At 33.3% G+C, this 15,539-nt stretch overlaps 1 protein-coding gene across 1 annotated transcript in view; it reads right to left on the reverse strand.

Moving 5' to 3' along the window:
* Window positions 1–15,539, reverse strand: part of LOC120780260 (alpha/beta hydrolase domain-containing protein 17B) — a 121,544-nt gene that overhangs the window by 35,321 nt on the left and 70,684 nt on the right. Inside the window, exons 2-3 of the mRNA XM_040112517.1 lie at window positions 12,347–12,526; window positions 12,162–12,294 (exon numbers count right to left, since the gene is read on the reverse strand). Of these exons, the coding sequence (XP_039968451.1) occupies window positions 12,162–12,294; window positions 12,347–12,526 (313 nt within the window). The remainder of the gene's footprint in view (window positions 1–12,161; window positions 12,295–12,346; window positions 12,527–15,539) is intronic.

Here is a 15,539-nt window from a genome sequence, read left to right on the forward strand (position 1 = left end):
TGAGAGTATTCGACGCAGTACCCGTCGGAGGAAGCAGAGGAAGAGAAATACCTCTACTTCGTTGGAAATACCAGGTGAAGAAGAACCTGGCTACACCTGGGTTCTCCAATTGGCGGCAAACAGTAAAAGGGAAGGGCTGACGCGCTGTTGTAAACTCGGCTATAACCGCGTAAGCAACGTCTACACCAATAAAGAAGTAGAAGCTGGTTAGATGTTATGGCGTGTCGAATTTCAAGCACTAATGAATCACGCAATGATGCTATGTATGTTTACGGGTAAACTGTCTCAGATAACATTGATTGCATCATCCGATACAGTGTACTTAGTGATACTAATCTGGATGCTGAAAGCACTCTTTCTTATATAACAACTTTATTTTGTTGTTGGTAGCCAAATTGGCGCCGCATACAAAATGACTGAGTCATGTCAGTAGCTTTCCGGAAACCAAACTGCTTTGGGTTCAATCCACAGTCGCTTTCAGTGTATTTTTCAAGCCGGCAACATATTACAGTTTTCAGAGCTTTTCTAGCCGTATCGAGCGTGCAGAAAAGTCGATGCGATGAAGATTCTTTCAGAGATTTATCACCCTTCGAAAAGAATGGGCCGCTGAATTTCCAGCAAAGGAAAAAATCCATTTCCTCAAACAGCTTGTGAACACTTGACGAAATGGTTCAAGACTTTCTTTTTATGACAGTTTTGATAGCGAAGTGCTTTTGCTATCTTTTTTCTCCATGTTTATTTGAAAAACCGGAACTAATATGGGTTCACATTTTTAAAAAAGGACCCGAACTACTCACGCAACATCATCGGAGATATAAAGACTTCCCGATCTTCTCAGTTGCTGATGTCTGTGAAACTATGAATGTAAGGTAAGGTCGATATAGGATGGCGATGTGCCTTTAACAAAACTTGATTTGCGTCAACTATATATAATAAAAATAAAAATGAATAAGATAAATTATTAATAGAAATTTCGGTATTTTTGGAAAATCAATATAATTTTATTAACTACGTTAAAAGCAATAATTAATTGTAATGCGAAAAAAGTGTGCGAAAAACTTAAGAATATTGGAAAAATGGACAGTAAACTGCGTTGTTTATTTTCTGCCATCTAAAAATATTAATATTAAAATTTGTTTTTGTTAATATATTATACTTGCACATAATTTAATTAGCAATATAAAAACTGTTTACATCTGATGCTGTAAACACAAAGAAGGCGGCAGATTTTAAGCGACATCTGTCACACAATAGCAAAAACTCACAATTTTGGGCAGTGCTGCCTACTCAAATTTGGTAAATTCACATTCATTACTAATTTGCATTAACATGGGTCAAATGCGCAAGTTAATTTAAATTAAGCCCATTAATTCATATTAGCGCTGTTGTATGTCAGGGCTATGATTTTGCAACTAATCTGCTACTACGGGCCGTCCTGCTATCCGCAACCATTTTTGTCGTTCTCATAAAATGTTTATAGATCAATTCTATCATACCAAAGCGACAACAAATTGATAATAATTATTTCATAATAGCAAATGCGCATATAAAAACATTGCCAATCTCAATGACAAGGTATTTGGCAAATGGTTAGCAAAGCCTTTTCCTGTGGAGATGCGACATAACAGTTCGCTGCGATGCACTCCAGCATTCCTTTTCAATTAGAAATTCTTGTCATGGTGGCTATAGCGCTCGGTTTCATACGACACACCGTTGCAGTGTTCCTAAGGACGTGGTAAAAACGAGAGTAGAGTCAGAAGCTGGAACTTAAAACTATATTTCTTTTGAAGTAATAAGTGCGAGCCAATGTCAACCAGGACTAAATTAATGACAATTATCCCACTAGTTTCCGTTGAGCCACTGCGATCCAGACGGCGCAAGAGGAGGACAATTTATTTCCTATGATCACTCTTAAAAAAACTGTTGCAAAAGTATACAAATTAATAAGAAATACAAAGAAACGGGATAATTATCAGAGATAATTTGAAGAAAATATAACCAAAAAATGCGCGTATCCGGTTTTTGAACTTATTCATATTTGGTTATAAGAATAGGTTTTATAGGAAAATATTAATGAAAAGTTGTGCTCATGAAATTTGTCCGCTTATGGATCATGTCTATGGACTATATCGTCGCATTTCCGCGAAAGTATCGTATGTTACTTTTTATCGAAATTGAGATTTTAATGCCAAATTGTTAGAAAACTTATGTCTCACTATCCTGCAAAATAATATAACTGAAAACGCTATAGTTCCAATAAAAACTAAGTTTCAATTTTATCGTATGTAACTGTGAATTTTTCTGTTCGCGCAAAATTATCGTAAGTCCATACACATTTTTTTGCATGTGGAACGAATTACTGCAAACGCACAAAAATATAGAGAGATAACAACATTTTCATATCTTCATTATGTGCTCTTTCCATTTTGCCGTTAATTCCTCTTTACGCCGTTAATTCTTGGTGTACGTTTTGATATTCATTGATCTATCTGGTGATAAGTGAAGCTGTGAAAGCCCAAATTAGTCTTCATTTAGTTTCAAACACATCAATAGTGAACAAAATATAAACAATTGTGATCAACAAATGATTTATTTGTTATGGAATTTACCCATGGAAAAGTAAGTAGTTACTTACTATGTTTCACTTAATTATTGTCGAGTTATTCAAAAGTGATGCCTATAATTGTTTCGTTTAGCTAGCTCATGAAGTGTTTTTAGATAGATGTGAAGTGTAAGTAAATGTAACAATATAAATGTATCAATTGCAGTCTATAAAATTTAGTTAAACTAACAAAATTTTAAACACCATAGCTTGTGAAATCACCAGTCCCATATAGTGATAGCGATAACGATGATGAAGAGTGCTGCGTTGGAAAACGTGGACTTAAGCGCAAACCAGTGAGAAAGGAAAAGAAGAAAAATGACAATAGAGTACTTCCTAACCCGTGTATAAATACCAAATGTAAGAAGGATTGTCGAAGTGTGCCAGACATTTCCCGGCAAAATATTAACGAACATTACTGGGGTATGTCAAACACAAGACGGCTAACATGGCTTCATGCAAATATCAAACAAAAGCAAATTAAAAAAAAAGGCGAGCTGGGCAGGAAGCAAAGCGTGTGCAAAGGCGAAACTGGACGTTTGAATATTCCCTAATTGTGGGATGGAAAAATATTTAAAGTTTGCCCAGAATTTTTTTTGAAAACTTTAAATATTTCTCAAATGGTTTTGAGACATGCATTAAAGAAAACTATTAGTTTTGAAAGCCGAAAAAAAGCACCACATAATAAAACAGACCATCATTACAATAGATTTTATCAAAGCTTACATAAAAAAGTTGCCAGCAGTACCATCACACTATTGCCGTAAAAATAATCAAAAAAGTCTATTTACCAAGGGAATTCAGAAATGTATCCAATTTATATAAATTGTATCTTATTTATTTGGAAGATCAAGGCTTAAATGAGTTCACAGTATCTTGCCGAATATTTCGAAATGTTTTTAATACAGAGTTTTCAATTGGCTTCCATTTGCCAAAAAAGGACAAATGCACGATTTGCGAAAATATAAAGTATATTAACAAAGATGATAGAGAAAAAGTTCAGAATTCAAAAGAATTTCAAATTCAAATAAATATTAAAAAACAAAGTACAGCTACTTTTCTCAAAGAACAAGCGGAAAGTAAAATGGGACAAAAATTTCTTTGCGCTAGTTTCGATATGCAAAAGGTTTTGCATACTCCTTTTTCCAAAAATGCTACCCTTTTTTATTCACGCAAATACGCTTACTACAACTTAAGTGTGTATGAAAGTGGGACCCGAAATGGATACTGTTTTTTGTGGGGCGAAATCGATGGCAAGAGAGGCAGTAATGAAATATGCTCAGCTCTCTTGAGGTATCTTCTTATTCTATATAGTCGGAAAAAAAACGGATGATCTGAGCCTTTATTGCGATAGTTGCTCAGGACAAAATAAGAACAAGGCTGTGCTAGCAATGATATCATATTTTTTAAATACTTATATTTTCCTAAAAACAATAAAGATTACCTATTTACTTCCCGGACACACTCTGATGCCGGTAAACTCAGTACACAGCACTATAGAATCTTTTATCAGAAACCAATGTTAGAAAAGAACAATTGTCAATAGATTTAAACTACGAGTATTTCGAAAACTCAAACAAAAAACTTATTAATTTGTTCAACGTTAACCAAAACATTGAATCTTTATATAGCTGTAAATTAAATATATCAACAAAAAAATTCGTAGACTTAAGTAATTTATGTAATAAAAATAGTATACCACAAAAGTATCATAAGGAATACTTAAACCTTCGACATTCAAATTTAATAAAGGACTGTTTGGAGGAAACGGATGAAGAAGATTAAAATAAATAATAAAATATATACTGTAATAATAAAATGATTGCACTACCTTTGTTAGCTTATTTCGTACAATAAATATTTTTTTTTGCAATTATCGTATGTCATACTTCTTGCGGCTAAGCTCACTAAAACATAGCTTGCGAAAATATCGTATGTTTAAATATCCTTATTTTTTTTTGAAAAATGTGCCATTACTGACAAAAATTAAGTTGGCGTTCGTTCCTGTAGCTAATACAATACAACCTAAAAAATTTGAATATGATTTTCCCATTCTAAGCTGAGTAATTTAAAAAAAAAAACTCTTCCTTTAAAGTTTCGTTTTTTTACATACGATACTTTCGCGGAAATGCGTCGATATGTAATGGAGAATCTCACTGTTTATGATATGTTCGGAAATTTCCATTTTGTTGTATATTTTTTTATGTAATATGCAAATATGTATTATATAATAAGAATATTTAAGCAAATAGTAAATAAGGATAAAAATTAGAATAAATGTAATATTATATATGACTTGTATTAAAACTAATACTTTTACTTTTTTATATTTACATAAAAATATTAATATGCGTTTACATTTATATCTTTTAACCGCTAAGCGGGTATTTAATAAATAATTTGATTAGAGTATTCTCATCATAAGTTTTCCTTTGTAAATATTAATAGCGGGTATTTAAAATATTGTTATACCGCATTAATGGTAATCATCATGTTCAAATATCATTGAACATGCATACTTATCAGCAAAGCCGAAATACAATTAGAAATAAATATATATCGGGTGATTTTTTAAGAGCTTGATAACTTTTTTTAAAAAAAAAACGCATAAAATTTGCAAAATCTCATCGGTTCTTTATTTGAAACGTTAGATTGGTTCATGACATTTACTTTTTGAAGATAATTTCATTTAAATGTTGACCGCGGCTGCGTCTTAGGTGGTCCATTCGGAAAGTCCAATTTTGGGCAACTTTTTCGAGCATTTCGGCCGGAATAGCCCGAATTTCTTCGGAAATGTTGTCTTCCAAAGCTGGAATAGTTGCTGGCTTATTTCGTAGACTTTAGACTATTGTTGTCTAAAGTCTACAGAAATAAGCCAGCAACTATTCCAGCTTTGGAAGACAACATTTCCGAAGAAATTCGGGCTATTCCGGCCGAAATGCTCGAAAAAGTTGCCCAAAATTGGACTTTCCGAATGGACCACCTAAGACGCAGCCGCGGTCAACATTTAAATGAAATTATCTTCAAAAAGTAAATGTCATGAACCAATCTAACGTTTCAAATAAAGAACCGATGAGAGTTTGCAAATTTTATGCGTTTTTTTTTTTAAAAAAGTTATCAAGCTCTTAAAAAATCACCCGATATTTTCAAACATATATACATACATATATATGTATGTAAATATACATACATACATACATATATATATAATGCATTTACATGCAATGCACATCTAATAGTAATAAAAATGCATGGGGACACAAGTCATAAATTTACAAAAGAGATAACGTCACACACTCACACATATGTATGTATTAAATTGTACACTTCAAAACAACCCCATGTCAAGCAGCAATAAACAATATGCTGCAATACATACAAACATACACATATATTTAGTTATTTAAGATAGTTTTAAAGTTTGTATATAAGCAAGGAAAATACTAAATAAAAACTAGAATGAAAGATTTCTCACTTGATATAAGAAGTTTCTTTTCCCCCCACCAGTGGTAAGGAATGACAAATCTTTGTTGAGTTTAAATATTTGGTCCTTCAAGCCGGATTTAGAGCTCGGCCAAATTAAAATGTCCTGTATTTACAAAACAGACAATATACAAAAAGACCCTGTTTAAAATACAGGCAACATAAAACAAAAATAATTGTAAGACGGGTGTATATTCCCGCATATTGATTAAATAAAAATATTTGTAAGACGGGTGTATATTCCCGCATTAAAAGCGATCGCATAAGCCGTTTTAGCAGAGACTAACCGCAGTGATCTAACTGCTATCCAACAGATATTCAGCGGCTGTGAATCGAGGCACAGCAAGGTCAACTAGGCGACCAAATCAAATACCTCCAACGATTTCTTTGGAGAAAAACAAGCAGTTCATCAATAAATAGGAAAAGTGTTGACGAAAAACTCTCAAAATTGGAATAAACAGGAAGAAAATTCCTGAAACCCAAGCGGTTTTTTCTGAAAAGGTGTCGTACACGTCCAACACTATTTTAACAAAGCCATCAAGTGAAACAAAAATTGAAGAAGTTGAAGCTAAACACCAATACTTAGATCGAAAAACTTCCATATTCATGAGGAAAATTGAAAACCTCAGAAGAAAAATGGAAGATCTAAGTATGGAATTAAGGATCAACAACGATCATTTAAAGTGTTTAGACTTTTTATTCGTAGATATTCAAAAACTAAAAGGCAAATTAGATTTCAATGAAGAAATTGAAATCTTATTCGAAGAAATTAATGACGAATACTACGAAGAGCTTAAAAATAAAAAAAAAAAAGTTACAAAAAGAAGAGCCTAAAATTTCTCCTCGCCCCAACTTTGAATTAAGAAAAATAATAAAAATTCCAACATTTTGTGGCGATATTAAGGAATGAGCCAATTTTTACAACATATTTCAAGTTATGGTAGATGACAACGAGCAGATGCCGAACACAGAAAAAATGCTGCGTCTTCGCCAATGCTTAAAAGGCGAAGCTGCTCGAGTAATAAAGCATCTACAAATTTCAACAAAAAATTATGAAGCTGCATGGAGTCTACTTAAGAAAAAGTATGACAATCAGCGAATTCTGTTCATCATACCCAAATTATCTATATCTGCGACGAAACTAACTAATGCAGTGCAAAAGATAAAAGACGAAAAACTAATAACAGTTCGATTACTCCCTCTATCTTCTGTTGAAGAAAAAACAACAGAAATAATAGAGGAAGATAAAAAGGAAAATGAAATTGAAGAATTTTTTGCAGAATTACATGAACCTTCAATAACTGGGGAAAAACCAACTGAATTGGTACTTTGGCACTTATCTCTTCCGGCAGGCTCACATTTTGAAGAAGTGCAGTCCAGGATGAATCGATTGAAGATGAGGACGAAGCTAAAGAAATCGACCACATTTTGGAAGATGATGCTAAAGCGCATGAGAAGGAAGAGGAAATTAAAGTTTTACACAAACCAACACAATTGCCGAAAAAGCGCAAAGGTGTTTTAGAAGAGCCAAATGAAGACGTGGATATTAAAGCCGCTGACGATGTAGGCATGTCAGTAGAAGGTGCAGAACTGAACCCAAAAGCCAAGACGAAGAAAAGGATGGGATGTCCACCGACAAAACAAGTACAACAATCACCGAAGGACGGAATCAGTGCAGAAGAGTGTACAAAGATACACAAAAAGAAGCGTAAAATCAAAGGTATACCGTCGTCCGATGTAAAAAAAGAAAAGCGGACAGGACTCGAATATCAACAAATAGTTACGAGCAAGCTATCACTGATACAACACAGGAAGGCGCATAGTCATCGTGAACGTCACTTAGTTCACGACCATGACAGGATCGCAAGCTGTTGTCACCATTCTAGCAGTCACATTTGGCGTCCGGCAGAATGTTCAAAATTGAACATGTCATTAAATTAAATAAGAAAAGATAAGAAATATCATATACATATGTACATATCCATATACAGTCCACTAATTTTCAATAATCATTTCTTTCCTTCGGCAATATGTTCAAATATCATTGAACATGCATACTTATCAGCAAAGCCGAAATACAATTAAAAATAAATATCTAATTTCAAACATATATACATACATAATGCATTTACATGCAATGCACATCTAATAGTAATAAAAATGCATGGGGACACAAGTCATAAATTTACAAAAGAGATAACATCACACATACTCACATATGTATGTATTAAATTGTACACTTCAAAACAACCCCATGCCAAGCAGCAATAAACAATATGCTGCAATACAGACAAACATACACACATACACACATATTTAGTTATTTAAGATAGTTTTAAAATTTGTATATAAGCAAGGAAAATACTAAATAAAAACTAGAATGAAAGATTTCTCACTTGATATAAGAAGTTTCATTTCCCCCCACCAGAGGTAAGGAATGACAAATCTTTGTTGAGTTTAAACACAACATTTGCGAACATTTTGTGAAAAGGAATTACAGAAACAACAGTCGAGTTGTCGGACTCGTGTGTATTTGTTTATATAAACCAGAATTTTTTTCTCTAAAGCTAGACTTATAAATTGGGGGGTTTTCAATAAGAGCGCCACAACAGTTTTAAATAAAACAAAAACGGTTTAGGCGTATCAGAGCGCTGGGCTTTTGTGAGTCTGTGTGAAAGAGGGGAGAGTAAAATAGGCCTCAGATCTATTTTATAATACATCAAATAAATTTTGTTTGATTTTGCAGTAAAGTTGAGTAAACATGATGCAGTATCGCAATCATTGTGAGCGTGTAGTATGATATTATCATATGGATTTGCAAAAATTGATTGATATGGCTTGGAGCTTTATTCACGGTCGTACGATACTTTGTATGTGTTTCATTGTTTAATAACATTCCTTAGTCATGACGGAAAGTGATGAACAATTTATTATTAACCTTATTGAACTGTAAAGATCGGCGTTTATTTATTAATTTCAGCGTTAGCAAACTGTAAACTGCGAAGAAATGAACTTTGTCAAAGTATGATTGACCGTGTATCTTCGACTTTAATAATATACATTACATATACATACAGTTTGTGAAAAATAATGACAGTGGTCTGCAGTTAATGAGGTTAATGTGCATCAAGAAATGTGGGGTAATTAACAGCAAATAACTAATCAAATTTATTGAGAACAAATTAAAAAAAAGCCTTATTTTAACTTTACCCATATTTTTCAAAGTTATGAATTTTATTTGCAATTGTTTTCAAATTTGCGATATTAACATGTGAAAAAAATAAGGACATTTCGTGTTTTACTATAAAAAAAATACAATAATAAATAAAACAAGTAAGGAAGGGCTAAGTTCGGGTGTCACCGAACATTTTATACTCTCGCATGATAAAGTGATAATCGAGATTTCATTATACGTCATTTACATATTTTTCAAATACCGTATTTTTGTAAAGTTTTATTCCGCTATCATCATTGGTTCCTAATGTACTATATATTATACAGAGAAGGCATCAGATGGAATTCAAAATAGCGTTATATTGGAAGAAGGCGTGGTTGTGAACCGATTTCACCCATATTTCGTACATGTCATCAGGGTGTTAAGAAAATATTATATACCGAATTTCATTGAAATCGGTCTAGTAGTTCCTGAGATATGGTTTTTTGGTCCATAAGTAGGCGAGGCCACGCCCATTTTCAATTTTTAAAAAAGCCTGGGTGCAGCTTCCTTCTGCCATTTCTTCTGTAAAACTTGGTGTTTCTGACGTTTTTGTTAGTCGGTTAACGCACTTTTAGTGATTTTCAACATAACCTTTGTATGGGAGGTGGTCGTGGTTAATATCCGATTTCTTCCATTTTTGAACTGTATATGGAAATGCCTGAAGGAAACGACTTTATCGGGTTTGGTTGACATAGCTATAGTAGTTTCTGAGATATGTACAAAAAACTTAGTAGGGGGCGGGGCCACGCCCACTTTTCCAAAAAAATTGCATCCAAATATGCCCCTCCCTAATGCGATCCTTTGTGCCAAATTTCACTTTAATATCTTTATTTATGGCTTAGTTATGACACTTTATAGGTTTTCGGTTTCCGCCATTTTGTGGGCGTGGCAGTTGGCCGATTTTGCCCATCTTCGAACTTAACCTCCTTATGGAGCCAAGGAATACGTGTACCAAGTTTCATCATGATATCTCAATTTTTACTCAAGTTACAGCTTGCACGGACGGACGGACGGACGGACAGACAGACATCCGGATTTCAACTCTACTCGTCACCCTGATCACTTTGGTATATATAACCCTATATCTGACTCTTTTAGTTTTAGGACTTACAAACAACCGTTATGTGAACAAAACTATAATACTCTCCTTAGCAACATTGTTGCGAGAGTATAAAAAAGTTACTAGTTTTTATTGATGTGATAATAAGGTTGTCAAAAAACTCTTGCGGTATTTTCGCTAGTTAAAACACGACATATTTTACAGTACTACTACGATATAGGTAAAAATGCATCTCAAGCCGCCAATAAAATTTGTGCAGTTTATGGACTCGATACAGTTTCCATTTCCACCGCACAACGATGGTTTCAACGTTTTCGTTCTGGTGTAGAGGTGGTCGAAGATGCCCCACGCTCCTGAAGTCCTGTCGTCGAAAATTGCGATAAAATCGCTGAATTGGTCGAAAGAGACCGGCATAGTAGCAGCCGTAGCATCGGTCAAGAGCTGGGCATGAGTCATCAAAAATTCATTTCAATTTCAATAAAAAAAAAAAAAATCAATAAAAATACCGCAATACTTTTGTGACAACCCATTATTAATCTCTAATTTATTTAATATTTTGTTGAAAATCCATGGTTGTTTAAAATTGATCGACCCCGCTTTGGAATAGAATCAACTAGGTTTTGGCAGATGGAAACTGGAATTGCATTCCAGGAATTTTGAATAAGTTGAAAAAGTTCTTAATTATTACTTGGGCACTTTTCTCTTAACGACGCTTTGACTATATTCCATAAATTTTCAATGGAGTTTTGATCCGGGGACTGCGGTGATCACTTCATTATTGACCCTAAAAGACTCGTTTGTATACTTAGCCGTGGTTTTAGGGTCGTTGTCCTGCATAAGTGTCAACCTAAATGGCATATATTGTCTCAACATAATCGATTGCATTCATATTTCTCTGTATCCTATGCAGCGGCCCCAGACCATTGTATGAAAACTATCCCCAAACCATAATGTTTCCGCCACCATATTTAACGGTCTTTATCGTATGTTTCGGTCTTCCTACATAATGAATACCTCGATCAGAAATAATTTTTAAGTATTTTATGGATAGTTTCCTTGTTTTATTAAATATTTAATCTGTTCTCTAGTTTTCGGATCGCAGGGCTTACCCTTTCCCATATCTATTCTATAAAAATAAAAATCAGGTTTTAATTGATTGATATTCAAACTAAAAGCAGTATTTTTGCCTTATCTCTGCAAAAAACACGTTTCTATAAAACTATTTTCGATATTGGTTTTGAATAGCACGCTGTCCTTATTAAATCGCACTCTGCTGAACTGAAATATGTGCAAATACTATACATTTATCTAACGGAATTTATTTTTATAAATAATTCGTTTTTCTTATAGTTATTGACTAAAACACTTTAATGAGATTAAAGTGATGAAACTTTACCTTTCTCAAGTTTATTTACTGATATTTATAGACATTATTTACATATATGTATAAACACTACGCACAAATATTGCCTCTCTATATAGTACGCACTTTAGTTGCGTGCAAAGCTCAAGTAATTACCAAATACCATAATTCTTCGTATGTATGTACAACTTCAATTGTTGAACACTGGGAAGAAATATTGAAATAGTAGTAAAAAAATGTGGCGGGGTATCCATAGGATACTGTATATAAAATGTTTGAGTATGAATTAAACTCATTGAATATAGTATATTAAATACTGCGCGTAAAGTATCGATAAAGCCCATATTCCCTATACAAATATTAATTTTATACAATTTATAACTTATGTGTTATATACTCTGTGTTTTTAATGGCGTATTCTAAAATATATTCTTACCTCGACCCACAAAGGTTCAACGGCTTTGGGACAGCGTTCATAAATACCTATCCCATGGGAAAAATCTATAACCTCATCGTCAGTTCCATGTATTACTAAAACTGGTGATTTGACTTTTGAAACTTTATCAATACTGAAAAAAATATATTTTTAAAAAAATCTGTATTTATCCATGGAAAGCATACCTTGGAAATGCGTCGAAAAACCATGTTCTTTTGGTGTTACGGAAAACCACTCTTAGTCCGGACATCAGTGGAGAATGAAGAATTACTGCCCCAACTTCATGCTTTGTTGCCAAATCAACTGTTGGTACTGTACCAATACTCTGGCCGTATAAAATAATAGTTTCGGGACTGATATTAAACCTATATTGAACAAATTTTGGAAGAATACTAATTATTAGATATATCACATATCAGTCATTCTATATACGTAAATAATGGTAAAACACGTGAAGATCATGCAAGTTAGAGAAATAATTTTACATAAATATTGTACAAATGTATTCATTGTAATTCTCTACCATAATTTATCACATACCATGCCATTATCACACACTACGAATAATTTGGTATAAATAGTAAAGGAAATTTACAGAAATAATTTTTTAATATCATCTATTTCATTTCAGTTAGTAAAAGTTAAAACTCTAAAGCTAGAGTCCCCTATTTCAATTACCATAGTTTGTCTTAATCACAATAACAATTTGATTGAGTTTTTTTACTGTATGCCCTTATAGCCCTGACGGACGACAGCGCTAAAAGAATTAGCGGGCTTAATTTACATTTACTTGCGCATTTGACCCATGTTAAGGGGTTACATGGGTTTCACAGTTTGAAAAAATCGAACATTTTTTTTTTGTCTTATTAAATTCTATAACATCTCGAGAATATTGTCAAGTTGATCCGACTAATAGTTTCGGAGAAACAGCCTTGAGAACTTGGGCGTTCGAGGTTAGATAGGCTAAGTGCGCCGTCTTTAAACGCGTTTTTCTCAAAACTATGTTTTCAAAGTCGGTTGTCAAGATTTCTCGCGAATTACTCAACCGACCTTGATGAAATTTTACACAGGTCTTCGAGATATCATTTACAAGGTCTTGAACGAAGGATTTTTTTTTAATTACAGCTATTAAAACAAAATATCGAGAAATTTTCATCGAAATTTGCATTTTTTTATAAAAACGTCTGCCAAAAATCCAATTTTAATTTTTTGTTTCCTTCGTCCAATACCTAGTTTATTGTCTTTACTAAAACACGTATTTTTTATTTTTATTTCAGATGATCCTGAAAGAAGTTCTGCTGACAACGCGGATGCATTTTTTTTCCGAGGGACTGCTGGAAATGGCGTCGTAATGACTGCCATTTTGATATTTTTTTTTTTTTAATTTTACAAAACGTTTAATAAATATGAGTCTTTTAAATAAAAAAAAATTCATTAAAATATTTCATTTTTTATATGTAAAAAAAATTATTGAAAAAAAGCCGTTTTTTGCCGGAGGAAACCCATGTAACCAAGTTTGTAATACACAGGAATTTCGTGCATTTAGCTGAATTTACCAAATTTGGGTAGGCGACATTGCTCAAAAATGACCGATTTTTGCTATTTTTTGACAGATGTCGCTTAAAGTCTGCCGCCTCCTTTGCGTTTGCAGCATCAGAGGTAAGCAGTTTTATATTGCTAATTAAATTATGTGCAAGTATATTAACAAAAACAAATTTTAATATTTTTAGATGGCAGAAAATAAACAACGCACAGTTTGCTATCCATTTTTCCATTATTCTTAACTTTTTCGCACACTTTTTCCGCATTGCAATCAATTATTTCTTTTAATTTCACTCTATTATCTTTTAACGTAGTTAATAATAAACGAATTTTTTCGTAAAATTTATACTGATTTTCCAAAAATACCAAAATTTCTATTAATAATTTATCTTATTCATTTTTATTTCACTTTTTTTTTTAAATTAATAAACAAATTTCACTATCAGCTGTCTAAATGGACAAGTATGCCGTCTGTCACCATAAAATTGCAAAGCGCATTAGCGTTGCTTAAGGCGCATTAATTTTGTTCGTCTGTTAGTTGTTAGTCTGTTGTTGTTCGTCTATTACAGTAGTCTATCTTATTTCTTCGGTGCCAATAACACGGCGATCCTCAAACTTTTTCTGTTCTTTGAAAACACTTATATCAGCTTTTTATTAACATTTCAGCGTTTCTGTGCTTTACATATATTAAGGTAGTAGTCTGGTAACTTATACCTATTTTCATGACTTCTTTGGAGGGTGGTTTTTTATAGGAATATAAAAATGAATTATCTTGAATATTTACAGTGTTTTTATTTATATGTTGAAAATATAAAAAAACATTATTTGAAAAAATGTAATACTTTATTACTATTATTATTGTCACTCGAAGTTGAAACCTCAAAAAAATTCACTTGGGTGGCCCAGGTGATTTTGGCTCTTGATGTTATCTGAAATCAAATATTCTTGATTATTCTTAATCTGTAGACATGTCATTCTTGTCGGAACTACTGAAGTTAAATTTCAAGGGTAAATAACAAAATGGCGGACTTTGAAAAAAAGTCCTTTTATTTTAGTAAAGAGAGGGTTGTAAAATAAAAAGTTAGGGGTGAAAAAAAATGCTCGTTAGTACCGACGAGAACTATAAGTGTGTAAAATAGCCCGTTAAAATTTTAAAGCAATCGGTTCAATAGAAAAAAAGTTAGGACCCGGGCCGACCAGAAAAACAATGTTTTGAGAAAAACGCGTTCAAAGTTCAACAACTCTGAGAGAGAGGACTCCGAGGCGCTCTATGAAACTCGTTATAACTCCCGAAATATATAGAATTTCTGTCTGAAATTAAAATTAAGCAAAAAAAAAAATTTCGAATTTTTGAACCCAAGTTACCAGACTACTACTTTAAGTGTTTCAGCTTTTAACATATTTGATTATATTTTCTGGTTGGCTTTCTAATGGCTTTACTCAAATTAAATGTAATGGTTTGCCTAGTGGGGCATGCAAAGGAGTGGCCAATGTCATGTGGAGACTCATTACAGGCAGGACATACATAAGATATGTCGGAGTAGGAGTTTAATCTGCTACAGTATCCAGAACGAAGCTGGGCAAGGGTGGCTCTTGTTTTCGTAATAATTTGAGCTCTTCGTCTGCAATGGGTGGTGGTTTGACTCCTAGTACGCCATTCATTGAAAGGAAGTCGGTGAAGGTGTTGATGGCTCCACTGTGAATGGCAGTCAGTGCTTGTTGTAAGTTAGTAGTGTCCGAAGTCTGGTTGGTTGTTTGATGTCGTTAACGTAGTTTAGGAATGATCTTTTGATGCTCCAAGGAGGCTGTTTTGCTCCATGCAGGTGACTGCAGGGA

Source organism: Bactrocera tryoni, unplaced genomic scaffold (genome assembly GCF_016617805.1).
Source record: "Bactrocera tryoni isolate S06 unplaced genomic scaffold, CSIRO_BtryS06_freeze2 scaffold_25, whole genome shotgun sequence".
NCBI classification, from domain to species: domain Eukaryota; kingdom Metazoa; phylum Arthropoda; class Insecta; order Diptera; family Tephritidae; genus Bactrocera; species Bactrocera tryoni.